Source organism: Acipenser ruthenus, chromosome 25 (assembly GCF_902713425.1).
Source record: "Acipenser ruthenus chromosome 25, fAciRut3.2 maternal haplotype, whole genome shotgun sequence".
NCBI lineage: Eukaryota > Metazoa > Chordata > Actinopteri > Acipenseriformes > Acipenseridae > Acipenser > Acipenser ruthenus.
The window spans coordinates 23631105-23648267 of NC_081213.1; the positions used below are offsets into that span (position 1 = coordinate 23631105).

At 37.0% G+C, this 17163-nt stretch overlaps 1 protein-coding gene across 3 annotated transcripts in view; it reads right to left on the reverse strand.

Moving 5' to 3' along the window:
• The window catches only part of LOC117963405 (receptor-type tyrosine-protein phosphatase gamma-like), a 183967-nt gene extending 166804 nt beyond the window's left edge, over positions 1 to 17163 (reverse strand). Inside the window, exon 1 of one of the 3 annotated variants that reach the window (XM_058999679.1) lies at positions 16604 to 17163. In XM_058999679.1, the coding sequence (XP_058855662.1) occupies positions 16604 to 16691 (88 nt within the window). In that variant the 5' untranslated portion in view covers positions 16692 to 17163. The remainder of the gene's footprint in view (positions 1 to 16603) is intronic. The other 2 variants (XM_058999677.1, XM_058999678.1) reach the window with 2 other exon arrangements.

Sequence of the window (17163 nt, forward strand, 5' to 3'; positions counted from 1 at the left end):
AGACCACTGTAACCTTTTGATCATAAGTTTGAACAGAACCTTAGAACCTTACTTGTTAGGACAGCAATACAAAAATAATTTTTAAAAAAACCGCAAAAGGCTAGGTGTTACACCAATATGGATTTGAAAATGGCTTATTGCTTGGAAACCATTTCCTTTAGAACTGAAAATCCTAAAATTACACAAAATATACTAATCCGCCAACTGCAGAAAAACAGCACTTTGTATTTAATGTGTTCCAAAAAGCAAATCAAAGCCAGCCAATCGTAAATCAACAAGGGTTCCAAGTACATTAACAGAGTCTAAAAATTCCAAATTTGCTCCTTGCATGCACATCATATCCTACTGGCAACAAAGGAAAGACCAAAGATGAAGATAAGCTGCGGTGACAGCAGCAATGTATCCCTGGTGCACGGGCCAAGAAGGACAAGCAGCTTAAAAGTGACGTTCGCCTGGTAGGATTGATAACTGTTTCTTTGCTAGTTCATCTTAAAGAAGCTCAAGGGATTATACTCCAATTGCAAAGCACATCGCTTTACCTAAATTACAAATGTGTCTGGTCTATCAGGACCAAAATCTGCTTATCACTGAGTAAAGGGCAAGTTATTTTAGGCTTTGGATGCAACATCATGGGAGATGTACAGGTGTTTTACCCTATAGCTTCCAGACCTTTTTTCTAAAATGATACCGAACCAACAGATCTAAAAGCCACAGGAAGCAAGAATTCAATATGAAATTGCTATTTCCCACACTCACACATTCAATTTAAATGTTATCTACCCACTCAATTTATTATTACTATATTTTTTTTTATGACAATATTCATGAGATTAATAGATTTTGAAATCATTTATCCCAGATTTTGACTAATTAACAGGATATTTTGCTACTGTTGAATTCCAACTTCTTATTTTATGCCAAAGACACAATGTTTTTCCCACATTGTCAGTGCCTCTAATACCAAATCCCTAAAAATGGTAGATTTTGTTTTGTTGAAGCCTTGCTATCTGATTTACATTAAAAAAAAATCCTTTGTTTAGGTAATGCAACAGTATTGTATTCTGACAAGATCCGGTTTATTTTTATGAATAGTAAAAAAAAACCATCAGCATCACCACAGTATATACAAATATATAACGGAACAAAGAAATATGATATTGTTTAACATTAAAAAACAAGCAAATGTATGGTTTAGGTATACTGTATCTCTTAAACACTTCAGTACCTTGAAGACATAAATGTCATACCCTGGTAAAGATAAATCCAAGTGATGAGCAATTCTGTCAAAGACTTAGCTCAGGGTGATAAAGAAACAGTGCAGCAGCTTCCTGCCACAGAACTGTCGCTGCCTCCTTTGTGTAGTCATAAAACGTTGGATACTTACCAAGCACGAGGGAAAGTCCCTGGGGATCAACATAAGATTAAAATCATTCAGTGACTGGTGATGTAATTGCCTGGACCACCAATTAAACAGAGCAATATCCAGACCACCTGGGCCAGAAGCTTCTGTGGTGTCTGTAACTGGAAGAACCAACACTTACAGGACAGAAGGGGTCTATATTAATGAACAGTGACACATCTAAATACCATTGGTCTCAAACTCTAATCCAGCCAGTGGTATGTAAAACTTCTGGTTTAAAGACTTTAAGGGGGATGTAAAGTTCTGCCGTGGTTTAGATCATTAAAATGGACCCCAAAGACAGTCAGGTATGGTCCGTTACCTATTAAAAATTCTAGTCTAATGAGCCGAGCTATTGTCAAAATATCAAAGTGAACTGGTAAAAGCTAATCAAAAGATTATTGGTAATCTGAAGTCTGGTAGGACCTCATTGTTTTTATGTTTAAAAGTAACTGAAGGACAGGAAGTATTTAAGGCCAATTCATGGAACTTTGGATGAATACTGCATGATAGGGAACTGAAGAAAAAATAGAGGCAATTTTGCTCTGCTATTTTGCACATGCTGTCCAACTCGTGAATGATCTAAATAATATAAATAATTTAACACACACACACACACACACACACACGATGAGGCTAACAACACTTTCTCTGTTGCCAAACCACAAACAAAACATAAATGTGAACATATTTTATAATTTATGTTTATATTTTATTATTTTGCTTCCTTCAGAAGGTGGCAATTCCAATCAATTCTATACATGTTTGGGATCATAGGGAACCCTCTGGTTGCTTTGAATTGTTGTTTAGCAGGTATGGAAAAAAGGATGCCAATGCATGGCAGTTTTAACCATTTGTGGCATAGTGGTTATCTTAAATAGCCACACCTAGCTAGCTGCCTATATAATGTGGCCAATTAAAGCCATACTGTTGTAAACCTGGTGTGGCTCAAACTGTTTTGCAATAGGAGTCTTGTTGCCAAGTCTGGTTTTAAACAGTTGTGGAACTTGAAATATTTTCCATTATTCATTAATTCCCAGCACTTTTTGTGTACCAGTGGCTTGATAAGAAAACAACAGAGTACTGTGCTGCATGGCGAACATACTAAATTGACTGCAGCAGATGGTTGGTAAGAAACTCATCATATTTCCGCTTGGGGTTGTGCTCATGGCCAAATACTGTACGACACAGCCTTTGGCAGTAATAGGATTCAACAGACCTTTTTGTCACAATCTTTATTTTGAGATGAGAGTATCATCATAACCACCTGCTATTGCTTTTTAAAAAATACATTAAAAGCAAATAGAAGCCAGTGGTTTTTTAAAACTAGACAGACAGTAGCCTGGAGGCAATTTTATTGACCAACAATGTGCCATGAAGTGGACTTTTTATCTTTTACATTAAGTAATAAGTAGGTATGTGCCATTACTCAAATTTTCCAAGTAATTTCCTTTAAAGAAAATGTAAGTTTGATATGAAAAAGTTTCCTAAGAAATGTGTCAACTAGAGGGAACTGTGGGATTGTAGAACAAAGAAATGTTCTATATTTGTTTCTTTTTACTTATTAATTTGTACTTTGTGAAAATAAATAATCATTCATTTAAGCAGTCAACAATCAAAAGCCACTACCTTTAGGATCCCAGGGTGGCTCACCTGGTAAAGCCACGATGGCACTGCAGAGTCAAGTTGACAGTCTCATCTGGGGATCCCACAGGGTGATCCCGCAGACTGGGGCGGTACAATTCGGCAGGGACTGTTTCACCTCATTGCGCTACAGCGGCCCCTACTGGCCAGGCACCCAGGGAGCTCGAGGGCAGATGTTGGCGAGCTATCAACACCAGAGGCGCAACTGGCTTGCAAGTGGGACTGGAGGACACCCACTGACCTCCAATTCTCCCAAGCTGTTCTGTGGAGTTATTGTGGTGAGAGAACATACTTGCACGTTCTAAATCGAGGAGAAAAACGGCAGTAAAATAATTTAAGCCATCAAAATCCTAGAAGTACCTCCACTGTTTGTTTTCAAAACACACTTTCCCTTGACAAAGGTATGTTAAACATACCGAATTACAGATGCTACTGAGAATTAAAATAATCTTGGGGTTGTATTGTATCAGTCTGTGATCTTGCATACTGACACTTAACTTATTGTTAAAGTGGCAATTGTGAAAGATAAAGGGTTATGCAAGGAAATAAAAATAAAAAAGACCCCGCTTTTTCTCATATGTGAACGCTCCAAAAAAGATAAGGCAGCCAAGGGCAGGCCCAGATTTAGGCCGCTGTTTAGGCCTGCAATCCGAGAGCAGGGCCGGCCTTTACAGATTTAGGGCTGGCTTTTCGTATCACATGACCAATGTGGTCACGTAGCTCAGCAGACACTCCCATACTCCAACACGCACGAAAGGTAAATAGAAAGCTGAATCTGTGCAAGGCAAGATGGCAGGGGATCAATATTGAATGGTAATTATTTCTACATCATGCAACTTTAAAAATTACATTTAAAAAAAATCTAGCGGGTTAACGTTCAGGTTGTTTCTTTCACATAATATATGAGCTGCAGTGCATTCATAATTAATTTGTCTCAATAACATTTTCTTCCTGTTACTTAGCAACTGAGCAATAAATACAAAAACTGCAGGATTGTGGATCTCAATAATGATCAATAATGGTGCTGGCGACTTGGCATATATTCAGCCACCATTGTTTATTTTGCAAGCAACGATATACATAGCTGCAGAAGTGTGCGTCTTTACATTAAAATGACGATCATTTCTTTTAGCGGCTTGCTTTTACACACACATAAAATACTGTTCTCATCCACACATATAAAGATCGTTGATGCACCATGTGAGGGTGAGACCCATACTGTAATTTCAATGCCTGTTATTGTGATTATTATTGTTAATGTTATTCTACTGGTGAGAGAGCAGTAGTTTATTATGTATCATACATATGCTGTTGAGCAAAGTGTATTTGATATATGACGGTGTATTGGTGTATTTAGATTAGGGCGCTTCCCTTAATGAAGTTGTCATTTACATGTGGGACAAGGGTTTTGTTATATAGCCATATGTTTGGTAATCTTTCAAGAGAAGGGGTAATGCTAATATTCAGTCTTTACTGGTAATGGTCAGGGATTAGAGAATAATAACAACAATGATAAACGAGTAAAAGAGTTTATGGATCGTGTTTGTAAACCAAGACGGTATTCATGCAGGTTAAACAAATACGTATAAATTAGAAGAAACATGTGTAATGTATTTAACATTATTCAATGCCATGTCTTTCCTTAGGAGGAAGCAGTAGTACTATTAGGTAGTTCGTCGTGCATTTGTCTTGTGAATGTCAGTCATTGTGTACAACCTGACAGTCATTTGTAATCGGAGTGAAGTATCCATTACGAAAATAAATATTTATACCTGTCAACGCTAGCAAGTTGCTGTTTCCCGCGTTCTAAATACCTCTTAAGAGAATAATGGGATTGTGGGTGGGGATAAGCTTGGACCGTCACCCTGTTACACACCATAACGAAGTCAAAATAGTCAATATGTTTTTTAATACCATAAAATTGCTTCTGCATTGAAAAGAAAATATTAATAAGAAACATCTGCTACAAAAGGATTACTGTATATCCCAGTAGCTCTTCCATTCTGAGTGCAGCTTATCATTCCATTAAAAAAAAACAAGCAGTTTGCCACATTTCAGGCCTTCTTTTCAGTCACATGTGAACGTGCAAAGGCGGCTTAAAAACGCAAATGTGAACGGGATTGCAGACCTAAATACAGTGTGAAAGTGGTCTAAAAGTCTTGGTGAGAAAAGAGGATGCTGAGAGGTTTCTGGTTTGAACTGGGATGTATCTGAAAAAACTAATATACAGACAAATACTACACGTGCATCCCTCGAGAGAGGCAGTTTTTCAATTTAAACATGTGCCATCGACACAAGAGAACCATTTTTAGTCCCTAAATGTTATGCAATATCACGCATCGCTGAGTTCTATTTTGTTTTACTGCTGGTCATCTGTTACTTAGAACGTGGATCCTACAGAGCGTCAAATGATTAACTAAAGAGATATCACTGCAGCTGTAACATAAATCTGGACAAAGGTTCATGTACAACACACTGGCTACCTCGAAAGACGTATGAAAGAGGCTTCGATCAGCTCACTCAGACTATAAATTCAAGATCTATTTTGCAACAGCAAACAGAATGCTTTCTCAGCAGTTAAGTTTAAGAGAAAGAAAACAGCCAAAACTAAGAAACACCAAAATATCTGCATGAAACAAGAGAATTCCTCCTTCTCCAAAGTTCTGAGCTGTTATTTTTATTTTTGGTGTGAAACACTCCAGCACGGAAACCATGAGGTTAAATACATATTCCAGCATGCTGAAGCAGCTTCCTGTGTCTATCAATACTGATTTAAACAAGAAGGGTAAATAGCTGTAAAGACCTGATAGGGGTCTGGGCCTTGCCAGCAATGTAGCTGCATGAACCAGATAGCAAAGCTTTATTCAGAGACCCTAATGTATGCCAAATACAAATAATACAATAACAAAGCATCCACAAACGTTTTGTCCAAGCCAAGAGATAAGAAGTTATGTGTTTAAATAGAATGAGCACTAGAGCTCACACTGGAATATGGCAATCCAGTAGAGCTAACTGTGACCTTGGGTACGCACTTGCACAGGACCCCATGCAGCAAACTCTGTTATACACTGTGGGATTTTCATGCAAAAAAACCCGATTGTGATTGTTTCCTGTTGCATTCCGTAGCTATTTGTGCTCTTTACGCCAAAGGAAACTTTCTAATCAAGCAATCCTCCTGCACATTATAGACAGATAATTATGGTATTGGGAAGGTACTATCAAGTTCAATCCTGAAACTAAACAGATTTACGATCTGAATGCTGCCTGTCAAGGAAACCATAGGGTTCGTGTTAAATCAAACAAATCAGCAATTCTGCTGATCTCACTGCAGCCCTGCTGCTCACAAACTAAAGCAACTTCCAAAGGGAAATGCACTACAGTCATCCTGAGGAGGCAAGAGAGACCAGGTTTAATTGCTAAAATATGTAAAAATGCTGGTACGTACTTTATGAATACAGCAGCATTATATTATATATATATATATATATATATATATATATATATATATATATATATATATATATATATATATATATTTTAGCTCAAAGAGCCAGCTGCCCAACGTTTCGATATGTTGTACATATCTTTCTCAAGGGAGCCTGTGTTTGAATCCAAACATTGGAGGTATTTATAGGTTTTTGACGGCATGACAACTACTTGTTATTGTTTACATTCAAATTCATGATTTATTCTTACATGATGTAATGGTGTTCTATATATTGTGACATCATTTTTACTTCTATCTTTGAATCTGTATTAATTCCAATTAACACTACTTTACATAAACTTATATTTTTATTATATCATGCAATGCTGGCTCTGAGGATCAGTCTAGATTTGGCCTCCCCAGTGCATCAGCATGCACAACTTTTGAATGAATTTTGTTTATTTATTTAAATGTTATATATTTATTGAAGTTAATTAGTTCATTCTTTTCTGTTGAGTCCCGCTGGCATAATCGTGTTCAGTCTATTTATCCATTTACTTTCTTTTATTCTTCTATATGTCGCATTGTCTAATTTGAGCTGTTCTAATACTACAAACTTTACATCATTTATGTCATGTCCCTGACTGGTGAAGTGCTGTACTATTGGTTCATTCATTTTTTTATTTCTAATTAACGAAAGGTGGTTCTGAATTCTTTTATATAAAGTAGTTCCAGTCTCTCCAACATATTTGATTTCATCACATTTTTCACAGGCTATTCCATAAACAACATTGCTATTTTTACAGTAGGTATTAGTTTTTAGTGGATATGTGGTGTTCTTATGTTTAATTATATTTTTACGTTTGTCTATGTGTTTACACACTTTACATCTACTAGTGCATATGTTAGTAGAACCTATTTTGTCAATTATTCTTTTATGTTTACTGTGAACTAAAATATCACCTAAATTAGCTTCTCTTTTGAATGCTACAACTGGGGCCTTAAGAAATACTTTTTTTAATTTTTCTGAATTATGTAGAATCCGCAAGTGTTTCCAAACTATCTTAGAAATATTGGGCAAAAGTTTAGAGTAAGTCATTATTAATGGGACTCTTTTGACCTTTTTATCTCTATTTTTTTAATCTAGTAGATCATCTCTTTTTAGTTTATCCACTTTTCTTAACTCCGTCTCTATAATTCTTTCTTTGTATCCTCTTTTTTTAAGATTTGTTTTTAATACATTTCTTTGTTTTACATAGTCACTTTCTTTTGAGCATATTCTTCGTATTCTTATTCCTAGACCCTTTGGGATTGCCCTTTTAGTGTGTATCGGATGTGCAGAGGACATGTGTAAATACTGGTGCATGTCAGTAGGTTTACAGAAGAGTATATATATATAACATTCTTTTCTGTTGAGTCCCGCTGGCATAATCGTGTTCAGTCTATTTATCCATTTACTTTCTTTTATTCTTCTATATGTCGCATTGTCTAATTTGAGCTGATTATAACAATTATTATTATAATAATTATATATAATTATATATTATATATATAATTATATATTATATATTAATAATTATATATTATTATAATAATAATTATAACAGGGTACATATTTTTCGCTGCACCAAGCAATTCTGAATATGATTAACTGGGAAATAATCTGGCCCAAAATTGTTTACCTAAAAGAATGAATCTATTGTAAATGTGGGGATTCTGCTAGAGATGAATGTTTTACTCCTCATTTTCACAGACTATTCAGTTTATCTGCTTCAATCACTTGCAGACTCTTCATTGGTAAAATGCATCTCAGTGGGATAGTGCTATGTAACATATTTGCATAGTACAGATAACAACCATGGGAATTCAAGAACAATTTTGGGGTTGTGAAATCCTGGAACATTTTCGAAGATTGCTACAGTATGGTGGTGGTTTTAGCTATATCGTCAAATTTCATTCAGATGATTGAATAACATGTAAAATACTGCAAATAACTGAATTATTGACCCAATACATTAAAGTACTTTTCTTTTCAGTGGGAATCACTCCAGCTTACGCTTCAATTCATTATTAATATAGGTATCTAATTGTTATGGGGGTAAGACTACCCAAGTGTTTGCTAATTGACTTAAGAGAAACATTTGTATTGATTCATAGGTCTGCCAACAGATGGAGATGTACTCATATTAGAATATTTGCATTGTGCTTCTGAAGTGGATTATGTAATCCAAATGTAAATGAGCTTTTAATAGACCACTATGTGTCAGGAAATAAAGAAATATAATGTATGGGATTGCAGGTCACCTAAACCGGGGCTGAGGGGAATGCATGCATCGAATACCCTCCTCTCGCAGCCATATTCTATTGTATGCAGATAAAATAAACCAAAGTCAGCATAAAAGTAGATCTCTAAGGCAGGAATACATGCATTTGTTTTTCAGTAAATACATCTGTGGAATAATTTAACAGGTGACATCTGAAACCGGTACAGCATGCTTTATATTCTCAATGTCCATGTTCTGATGCTTTCAAGTACAAAAAAATTAAAGATTTGAACAGAATGTTTCAGACTCCATACTAATTCTACACTGCAAAAGCACTTTTAAAATGACTAAAAAGAGGACTTTATTATTATCTGTATACTTTGATTTTTACAGTGCACTTCAAAAACCATTGAAGTTTCCTTTTACTTTCCCCCACAAAATTTCCCTAATTTTTGTTTCAGGGTGTGTTAACCTTAAACATCCTGCCTTGTAATGAGGGAGGCTGAAATGCTATAGAAACTGCTGAGTGCTACATTGCAACAACAAAAATGATGTAGTTGAGAATGCGCAACAAATAATTTTCAGCTTGTTTCCAAGTTAAAGTAAGCACTGGACAGGGTAGCTGTGTAGCATGTGCAAAGTGCAAAGTGCAAAGGTTCCAAGTTACTGCAGCACTTAAAACTGATGCCAGGTTAGCTCAAGTTTCTAATCTTGACAGTGTTATTGCAAGCAGTTTCTAATCTTGACAGTGTTATTGCAAGCAGTAGCTAAGGAAGGGAAATGATACCAAATACTATTAACTGTTATAATGACATGTACTGTATGCTGTCGCTTCTCTCATATTAGATCAAGGTCCGCATTAAAATGTATTCTCCAGTCTGCTTCCAATTGATAAAAATATGTATTTTGTAGACAGAAAGGTTAAGCCAGTTAATTTGGGGCAAAGTTTGCTACTGAAGCTATGGTTGTTTTGACACAGACACAACCTTTACTGGCAGGTAGACCGGACACTCCTATTGATTTTGAAAAGCTGCACAGAAGTTCTATAGAACACAAGCTGGGTAGTTCAAGCGGAATCAACACAGATGTGTGCTTGTGCAATAAATACATCCTGAAATTCTCCCTTCATCCAATTACTACAAGAAGTCATTGTAATAGGGGCGGGAGTATCTGCTGACAGATATATACGAGAGAGGCTGGAGGTTGTGATTGACACGGCGCGCAGGTTTTATTTACAACTATGTACAATTTAGCAAAACGTTTTAAAATAATACATGGAACAAACAAAGTTGGCCTAAAAGGAGAGTCCCGCTCCAGGAACTCAAATAAACTGGTGGGATTAGAATCCCTTAAACTAATCCTTATTTTATAGCTGGAGGTTATCCCGGCCTACACAGGGTGATAACCCACTGCTCACCCTGGTTCACACAGCAGCCGTGAGGGTTCTCAACACATTCGTCTCTGTTTCCTGAGACATGGCATGTGGCCAAGGTTAATCAAGTAAGCAACACCTGGCTACAATCTGCAAATGGATTTGGCAGGCATACATTCAAAATATCTAAACTTTATTTACAACCCAAACAAAAAAACACACTATTTCTTTACTGTCACAGTCATTTCACAAGACAAAAAAAAGGACAGAGCTTCAGACACTTCAAGTGCCAAAGAAACTCAAAGCTAGGTCATTAGCAGTTTGGATAAGCAGTGCTCGTATGCCCTTGTGGGTATCCCACTTCACTATACTGCAGGTCGTATTACAGTAAGAAACTAAGTCAAGTAGACAAGCGTTGTGGTTAGTGCTTTTGAGTGTACTGAAGGCACTTCAAGGCACAAGCTGAAACATTTGTCTATTTGTTCTGTATAGTTTTACCTTAGACATTTTGCCATTAAATGCTGGTCAACACAACATGGAACTGTACTATGAGCTCTTGTTTTAAATTTCCAGGCATGCACCGTTATAGCATAACACTGATAACATCACAAGGGTTGAAAGATTGAGCATTGAACAACGGTTTTGAATTCAACATTATACAAAAATTCACTTTTTATTGCTTAATCCAGTTCCTAGGTGAATCACACGGTTTAACCTGGCTATTTATTTTAAGTTTAAAACCAAACAAATAAACACACATACTTACATTGTACTTTGTATAAACAGAATAATAAAATAACGCAAGTTTCTAATGAGGATGGCCAAAAACCACCAAGTGGAATAACCACAGCGTTCTCTATTTATTGTACATATAGAAACTGAATAAATACAATCCATGTAGAAATCACTGTTCTCCACTTCAGGCAACACTTTCAAGCACACTTTGTATCAGTTCAAGATCACATACCTGAAACATTACATTATTATTTACCATGCAGGTTTAAAAGGCATCAAGGCCGTGTAACTACAGTATGCTGCTGCCGGACCACCTATTGTAGGATGGTGATCCCTCAAGGGCAGGCCTTAGGCATGCTCTTGTAACTGGTTAAGCAGCTACCTCACAGTACCCACGTGGGAGTCTGAACCATTATACGGAAGGATCAGATCAATTTATACGTATAATAATGCACAAATACATGCATCTTACACATATTTCACTTCCTGTAACCAGCAAAGGGGGCTGCGATTAAGGGACTATGGTAAGTGGCGACATTGGCTTACTGAGAAGCCGTTCATTTGATTGAGGATGTCTTGTGCTGAGTAGCACCAACATGAATGGCTGCAGGTGGGTGAATTCAATGGCTGCCGTCTAATGCATGTTTTCAGAAGCATTGGAATCCGGTTGGTCACCACTATGCTGACCATTGGCCCCTTAAATACTCTCTTTTGATATGCTTTATTTATATTTTGCTTGCAGCCGGTATCAGATTGCTCTCTTTCTTCTGCCAGAATAAACTGGCTGTCAGACGAAAGGCTTTAACAGCATTCTATCCAAAAGACTGACATCCTCTTTAGTAGAGACGCTTCAGCAGCTGTCACAGGGACGAATTACATCCCATATTCTGCTTCTGACATACTAGTGCAGCTCTCCCTGGCATGCTGGCCTCTTCATTAAGTACCTCTGAATGGAGAAACTGCCTAAGGTAATGAGAACTTCAAAGCAAATCTAGAATTTACTCCACTATGTAACATGTACCAGTCTCGATTCACTCTCCAACAAAAACCAAACAGAGCTCCCAATGTATATTTATGTACAAAGTATCCAGATGCCCTGCTTAGCTCTGAGTCCATGTAAGCATTTGCACATTTTCTCTCTCCTAATGCAATATTCTTCAGAAAACTGTATGACTAGGGCCAAGGAAAAGAAAGGTAAAGACTGCCCTTATGGATTCTAAAACTGGGGCAACACTATGTGGTGATTTAAACAACAACATGTGAGCTAGCAACTAGGAAGGGGTGCAATGTTGTACTGGTTACACTTATCCCCAAAAGCTCCTGAGGATTAACGGTTATTGGGTTTTGAGGTGGTACGTGCCAATCAAATCTTGTTTAGCCATTTTCCTTTATTTCATATCTATAGTATTGAGAGATAGATATTCACACACACACACACACACACACACACAGACAACCTTTTGTTAACCTCAAAAACACATCAAATGCTGTCCCCGGCTCTGAAAGAATTATGGGAAACTCCCACCCTTCCTACATTTAATAACTTAAGAAACATTTAAGTTTCTTTTCCTGACTCAAACAATGAAAAAAGGCAACTTGAGAGCCCTCTATTGAAAGAAGCAGAATACATCAAAAATATATATTATATATATATATATATTAAGATTAAAAGGTGTTGATTAGGTCATGTTAGTAAGTGGCATCAAAAAAATGTACATGCAGAATTTACTAGATACAAAACATGTAACTGTACATGACTTAATCACTCTCGAACAAGCAGCCTACTTCCAATATTTCCGACAGAACTTCTGAAAGATTAAAAAAAAAAAAACAGTTAATCAAGGGATATCCTGCAAATCTCTCTTTTTTTTTTAACATAACAGGATATACCCTAAATGAATTTTTGCTTTGGACTGGCTCCCACTGAGGTGCAATGGGAGTCTTTTTTTCCACCCCTGTAGTATATTTATAGAGAACATGCTGCTGGCCAGGGGCTTGCAGTTAACTGTCTGTAAATCCAGAGATCTTTTAAACAATCTATCAAGGTGCTTGAATCGATGACAGGACCTGTGACTCACAGAGACCTGGTAGAAGGGAGTTTGAGCCACTTTTATTCAGCAGTAGACAGATAATAGCTACTGCTCATGATAATGATTATGTTGTAAAGTGCACATCGTGACATAACGTCAACTACCACCATACTATACATGTCATTTCAAATTTCAGCTTTTGCTTAACAGGGATGTAAGTCGTTTGCTTACAGTAAAGGTTTAGCCCTATGTAGCTCATTCTTATCACTCAGTGTAGTCTAAAACATCGCTCAAATGGCACAATAAAACCTACTCCTCACAACTGTTTTAAATAAAACTTGTTGCTTATTTTTTTTTGTTATGTCTGGAATGACTCATGAAAATGAACTGAATTGCTGTAACAAAACTACCCCCCCCCCACCCCCACACACACACACTATAAAAAAAGTAAAGTCAGCAAGAACACTTTTATCTGGACTTTACATAAACTGTGTGTCTCCAGGCACCAGGAATAGGCTCCTTCGAAGGATTTGCTTCTTTAACAATGAATTGCACAGAAACTACACAAAATCCATTTTTCAGCTTCTCTGTCACCCTTACAACAATAAAGGGCATTTTACAAATGGATACATGTCGAAGCATTACACTTAAAAGAGGTTTACAGGCTTCATTGCGGTTCAGAATTCAAAAGACAGACGCAGGTTCTGACAGAGTATGCAATTAGACAAAATGGCACCTTCAAAAATGCCATAATAAAACTGCAAGCAAGCTCAGTAGATTTGAAGTTTTTTTTGTTTGTTTGTTTTTTTAAAGTATGCACGCGATTTTTTGGTTTCCTGGGTATCCATACATTGACACTTTCACAACTGCTAAAATGCAAGGACAGTAGATTTAAAATGGGGGGAGGGCAGAAAAATTACAGACGTCCTTGAGGAATGTTGTCCTTTTCTGACAAAGTCTTATTATTTGAACATTAATCACCTTCTAATGAAGCTAATAGTGCTGGGGAAAGATATTCCAACACTGCCTGTCTGCAGTCCATTTCAGAGTATCCCCCCTGATTTATTACAAGTAGAAGACAGGCAATTCAAGAAGAGCAAACCTATTCAGAGCGTGGGTTATTTTTAAATATGTATTTCCTTTTCCTGGCAAAACTTTGAGGTAATTGTTAAAAAAGAAAAAAAAAGAAAAAAAAACACATTACAGGATGCAACAGCAAGCTTTAATATTCATTTGAGGAAACAAAAAACTGGGTTAATAAATTCAAAACTTGCATTCAAAAAAAAAAAGGCATTTTCAATTTAGACGCAGCTCATTGTTCAGAGAAAATGAAAAACTAGAACAAACGTACTTCAACATTTCATTATTGTATGAGCACCCGTTTCCAATCTATTCTGAAGCTGAAACTGTCAAGTCCCTTAAGCGCTGCATTATTACCAAAGCCTCCCTTATTAAGAGAAACATGGAATGCTCTTACAGAGTACAATGTGCAATGCTTTTCTCTGCATTCACCATCTGGGTTTATGAATTCTTTACAGAACGATCAATAATAATAATTTAAAAAAAAAAAAAGGATTTGTGGACTTGTTTCATTTCATAGCAGTAAAAAATAGCATTTTTATCTGTCTATCTAGATTCTCCAACAGTTGCTTTATCAGATCAATCTATCTTTTCAATCTGATAGCGTTACTGAGAAGTGTCAATGTCTTCGCAGGTTTCAAGTCATCTTACATATCTTAAATAAGATCACTTGTAAATATGGCTTCAATTGAAACACAAATGTATCAGTGCAACAGCTTATTATTATTATTATTATTATTATTATTACAGTAGCCTAATCCTAAAGTACACCTGCATCCACATTAACGTTAGAGCTAAATAGAAGTACGTATTACATCTGAGGATGCAGTTAAATGGGAATTCAAATGTAAAATGATAATTGACGGGTAATTCATTATATGTTATTCAGGTAACTCTAGATATGCTACTAGTTTCAAGATTGTAATAGTTTAATAACACTTTGGGTGATTAATATGTGAATTTTGCGGACCCACACAATAATGTAAACCCTAACAGGACGCGACACATAACCATATATAATATGAATAACCAATTGATCTTCTCTGTAGTATTAGACGTTGCTTCTGGCGTTAAATGTGTCTATACCTCCAGAATCAGCGCATCTCATATTGAGCCCGCATCAGAGTGTTTTCATGATCTGCTCCTGAAGCCTGCCTGCTAATGTAATTACTGTACAATATATTTCAGACACAGGAATAACGGCTCCTCGGTTAGGACTGAAATCGAGAACAAAGCGATACATAGACACTTGTTTCTGCCCCAGAGCAACACAATTTCAAACTGATTGCGGGTTGTTGTTTTCTTGGTTTTTTTTACCTTCTACCCGCTTCTTCCACCCCTATTACTCCCACCCCCATGCCTCACATCCGGTTCAATAATACAATTAATCTTAGTTGAAGCGCAATGCAAATGAATGTAGTTTTATCAGACAACTTAAAATCTAAGCGAAGCTGAGAAAAAAAAAATAGGGAGGACAAAGTTTTGACAACAGCACGTCAACGACAATATAAGAAAATATGGTATCCTGCGTTGATTTTCTGTGTTAGATACAGTTCGATTCAAACCGCTGCAAACCACTTTCTTTAGATCACAGATACATTCGTTATGAATCTGCACATTGTTTTCATTAGGTCAATGCTACTTTCAAACATGCAGCAGATTACATATTGCAGCTCTCGCTTAGATACGTTTTCTGTATCTAACCTACGCGCAAATGATGTACTTTGTAGCGTTTCGTAGAGTTCGCTGGTCACTGGTGAGACTTTGGGTGGACTGGATCTGCTTCTTTCTCAAGGTCAGTCAATAATGATCAGCAATCAATAAACTGGCAGGTTTCTGCTTTACCGTCTTCTTAATGCCGAATTCCACCAGCGACACACACATACAATGAAGCAGAATCCCTTCCAAGAGATTCTAAACGCGCCCTAGAAATGATGGAATGTCCCCATAAAACGATACAGAGCAACTCGCCAACAAAACGAATCTATTCCGTACGTTCAGGATTGCTTAGATTGTAAATTCTGCTTAGTAGAGCACTGCGCCAAAACACAAAAGGATTCCGGACAGCCAGAATTCTTTGGCTTTTCAGTAACCTTAGCATACTATTCGTTAACAATTGGAACTATAATCAAGTTTGGATGTTAAAACATTTATGGAACGAGTAGCAGTGTACAGATTGCCTACTATAAGTTTAGTAATTTTCTCCATTCATTCTAAAAGAGCACTGATTTGGTGGTAAAAAATATATATATAAATAAATAAGTTATTCCGATCATAATATTGTTTTACCTACGTGCTGCGAGTAAACTGTCGAGCGGATTGGACGCGACGTTTTTGCAATGCAAAGCCATCCGACTGTAGATGTCTTTCATAATGCAATATGACAATAAGAAAGTTAACAATCCATTGCGATACAGCGGACGCAATTTTCTGTTATGTGTCTTCCCAAGCTCATTTGGACAAGTCGGTATATATATTACCCTAGAGATCCAATGAACATGCCAAAAAGATATTTAAATCACATAGACTAGCGCGGCTGAGAGCCACATCAGCGCAGAAACGCGTATGGTCGCAAAACCGTTTACTCTTTTTAAACGCAAATCCAAAAAAAAAAAAAAAAAAGTAATACAGATTCCGAAATATTTAACTTACCAGGATGACAGTCGGCCCCGAAAAGCACGTAGTCTGATAAAATTAAAGAAATGATCCCCCAACAACACGGTTCTAGTAGCCTCCGCATGTCAAAATGCACATTGAGAGCAACAAAAGGTAACTGCCGACAAAGTTTTAAATGTCCAAAAAGCTGCGCAAGATGAAACGACGACGAAGGAAAAAAAAAAAGCACAAAATGAAACAGGACAGCGATTGAGCACAACCGCGGGGGCCAGATGTAGCAGCAACAAATGCTAGCTGCTGCTTATAGGGATTCTTTAAGTTACAAATGTCAAAGAAACGGCACTTTCTCAAAATCCCCTTCGTGCACACCGCTTCTTCACATTCCAACAAAAACACACGGCGAGAGTCGCTATCATCAAGCCGCAATCTGTGTATGCTGAAGAAGAAAAAGAAAAACGATGTTTTCCTACTCAAAGTGGTAGTAGTCCTTACAGCGGGGAGCTGCGGGGGCTCATGCAAAAGCAGAAAGGGAATAGTTGCGGCTGAGCTGGACGCTTTCCACTCCATCCAGGAAGTAACATGTGAGCCACGGTCTG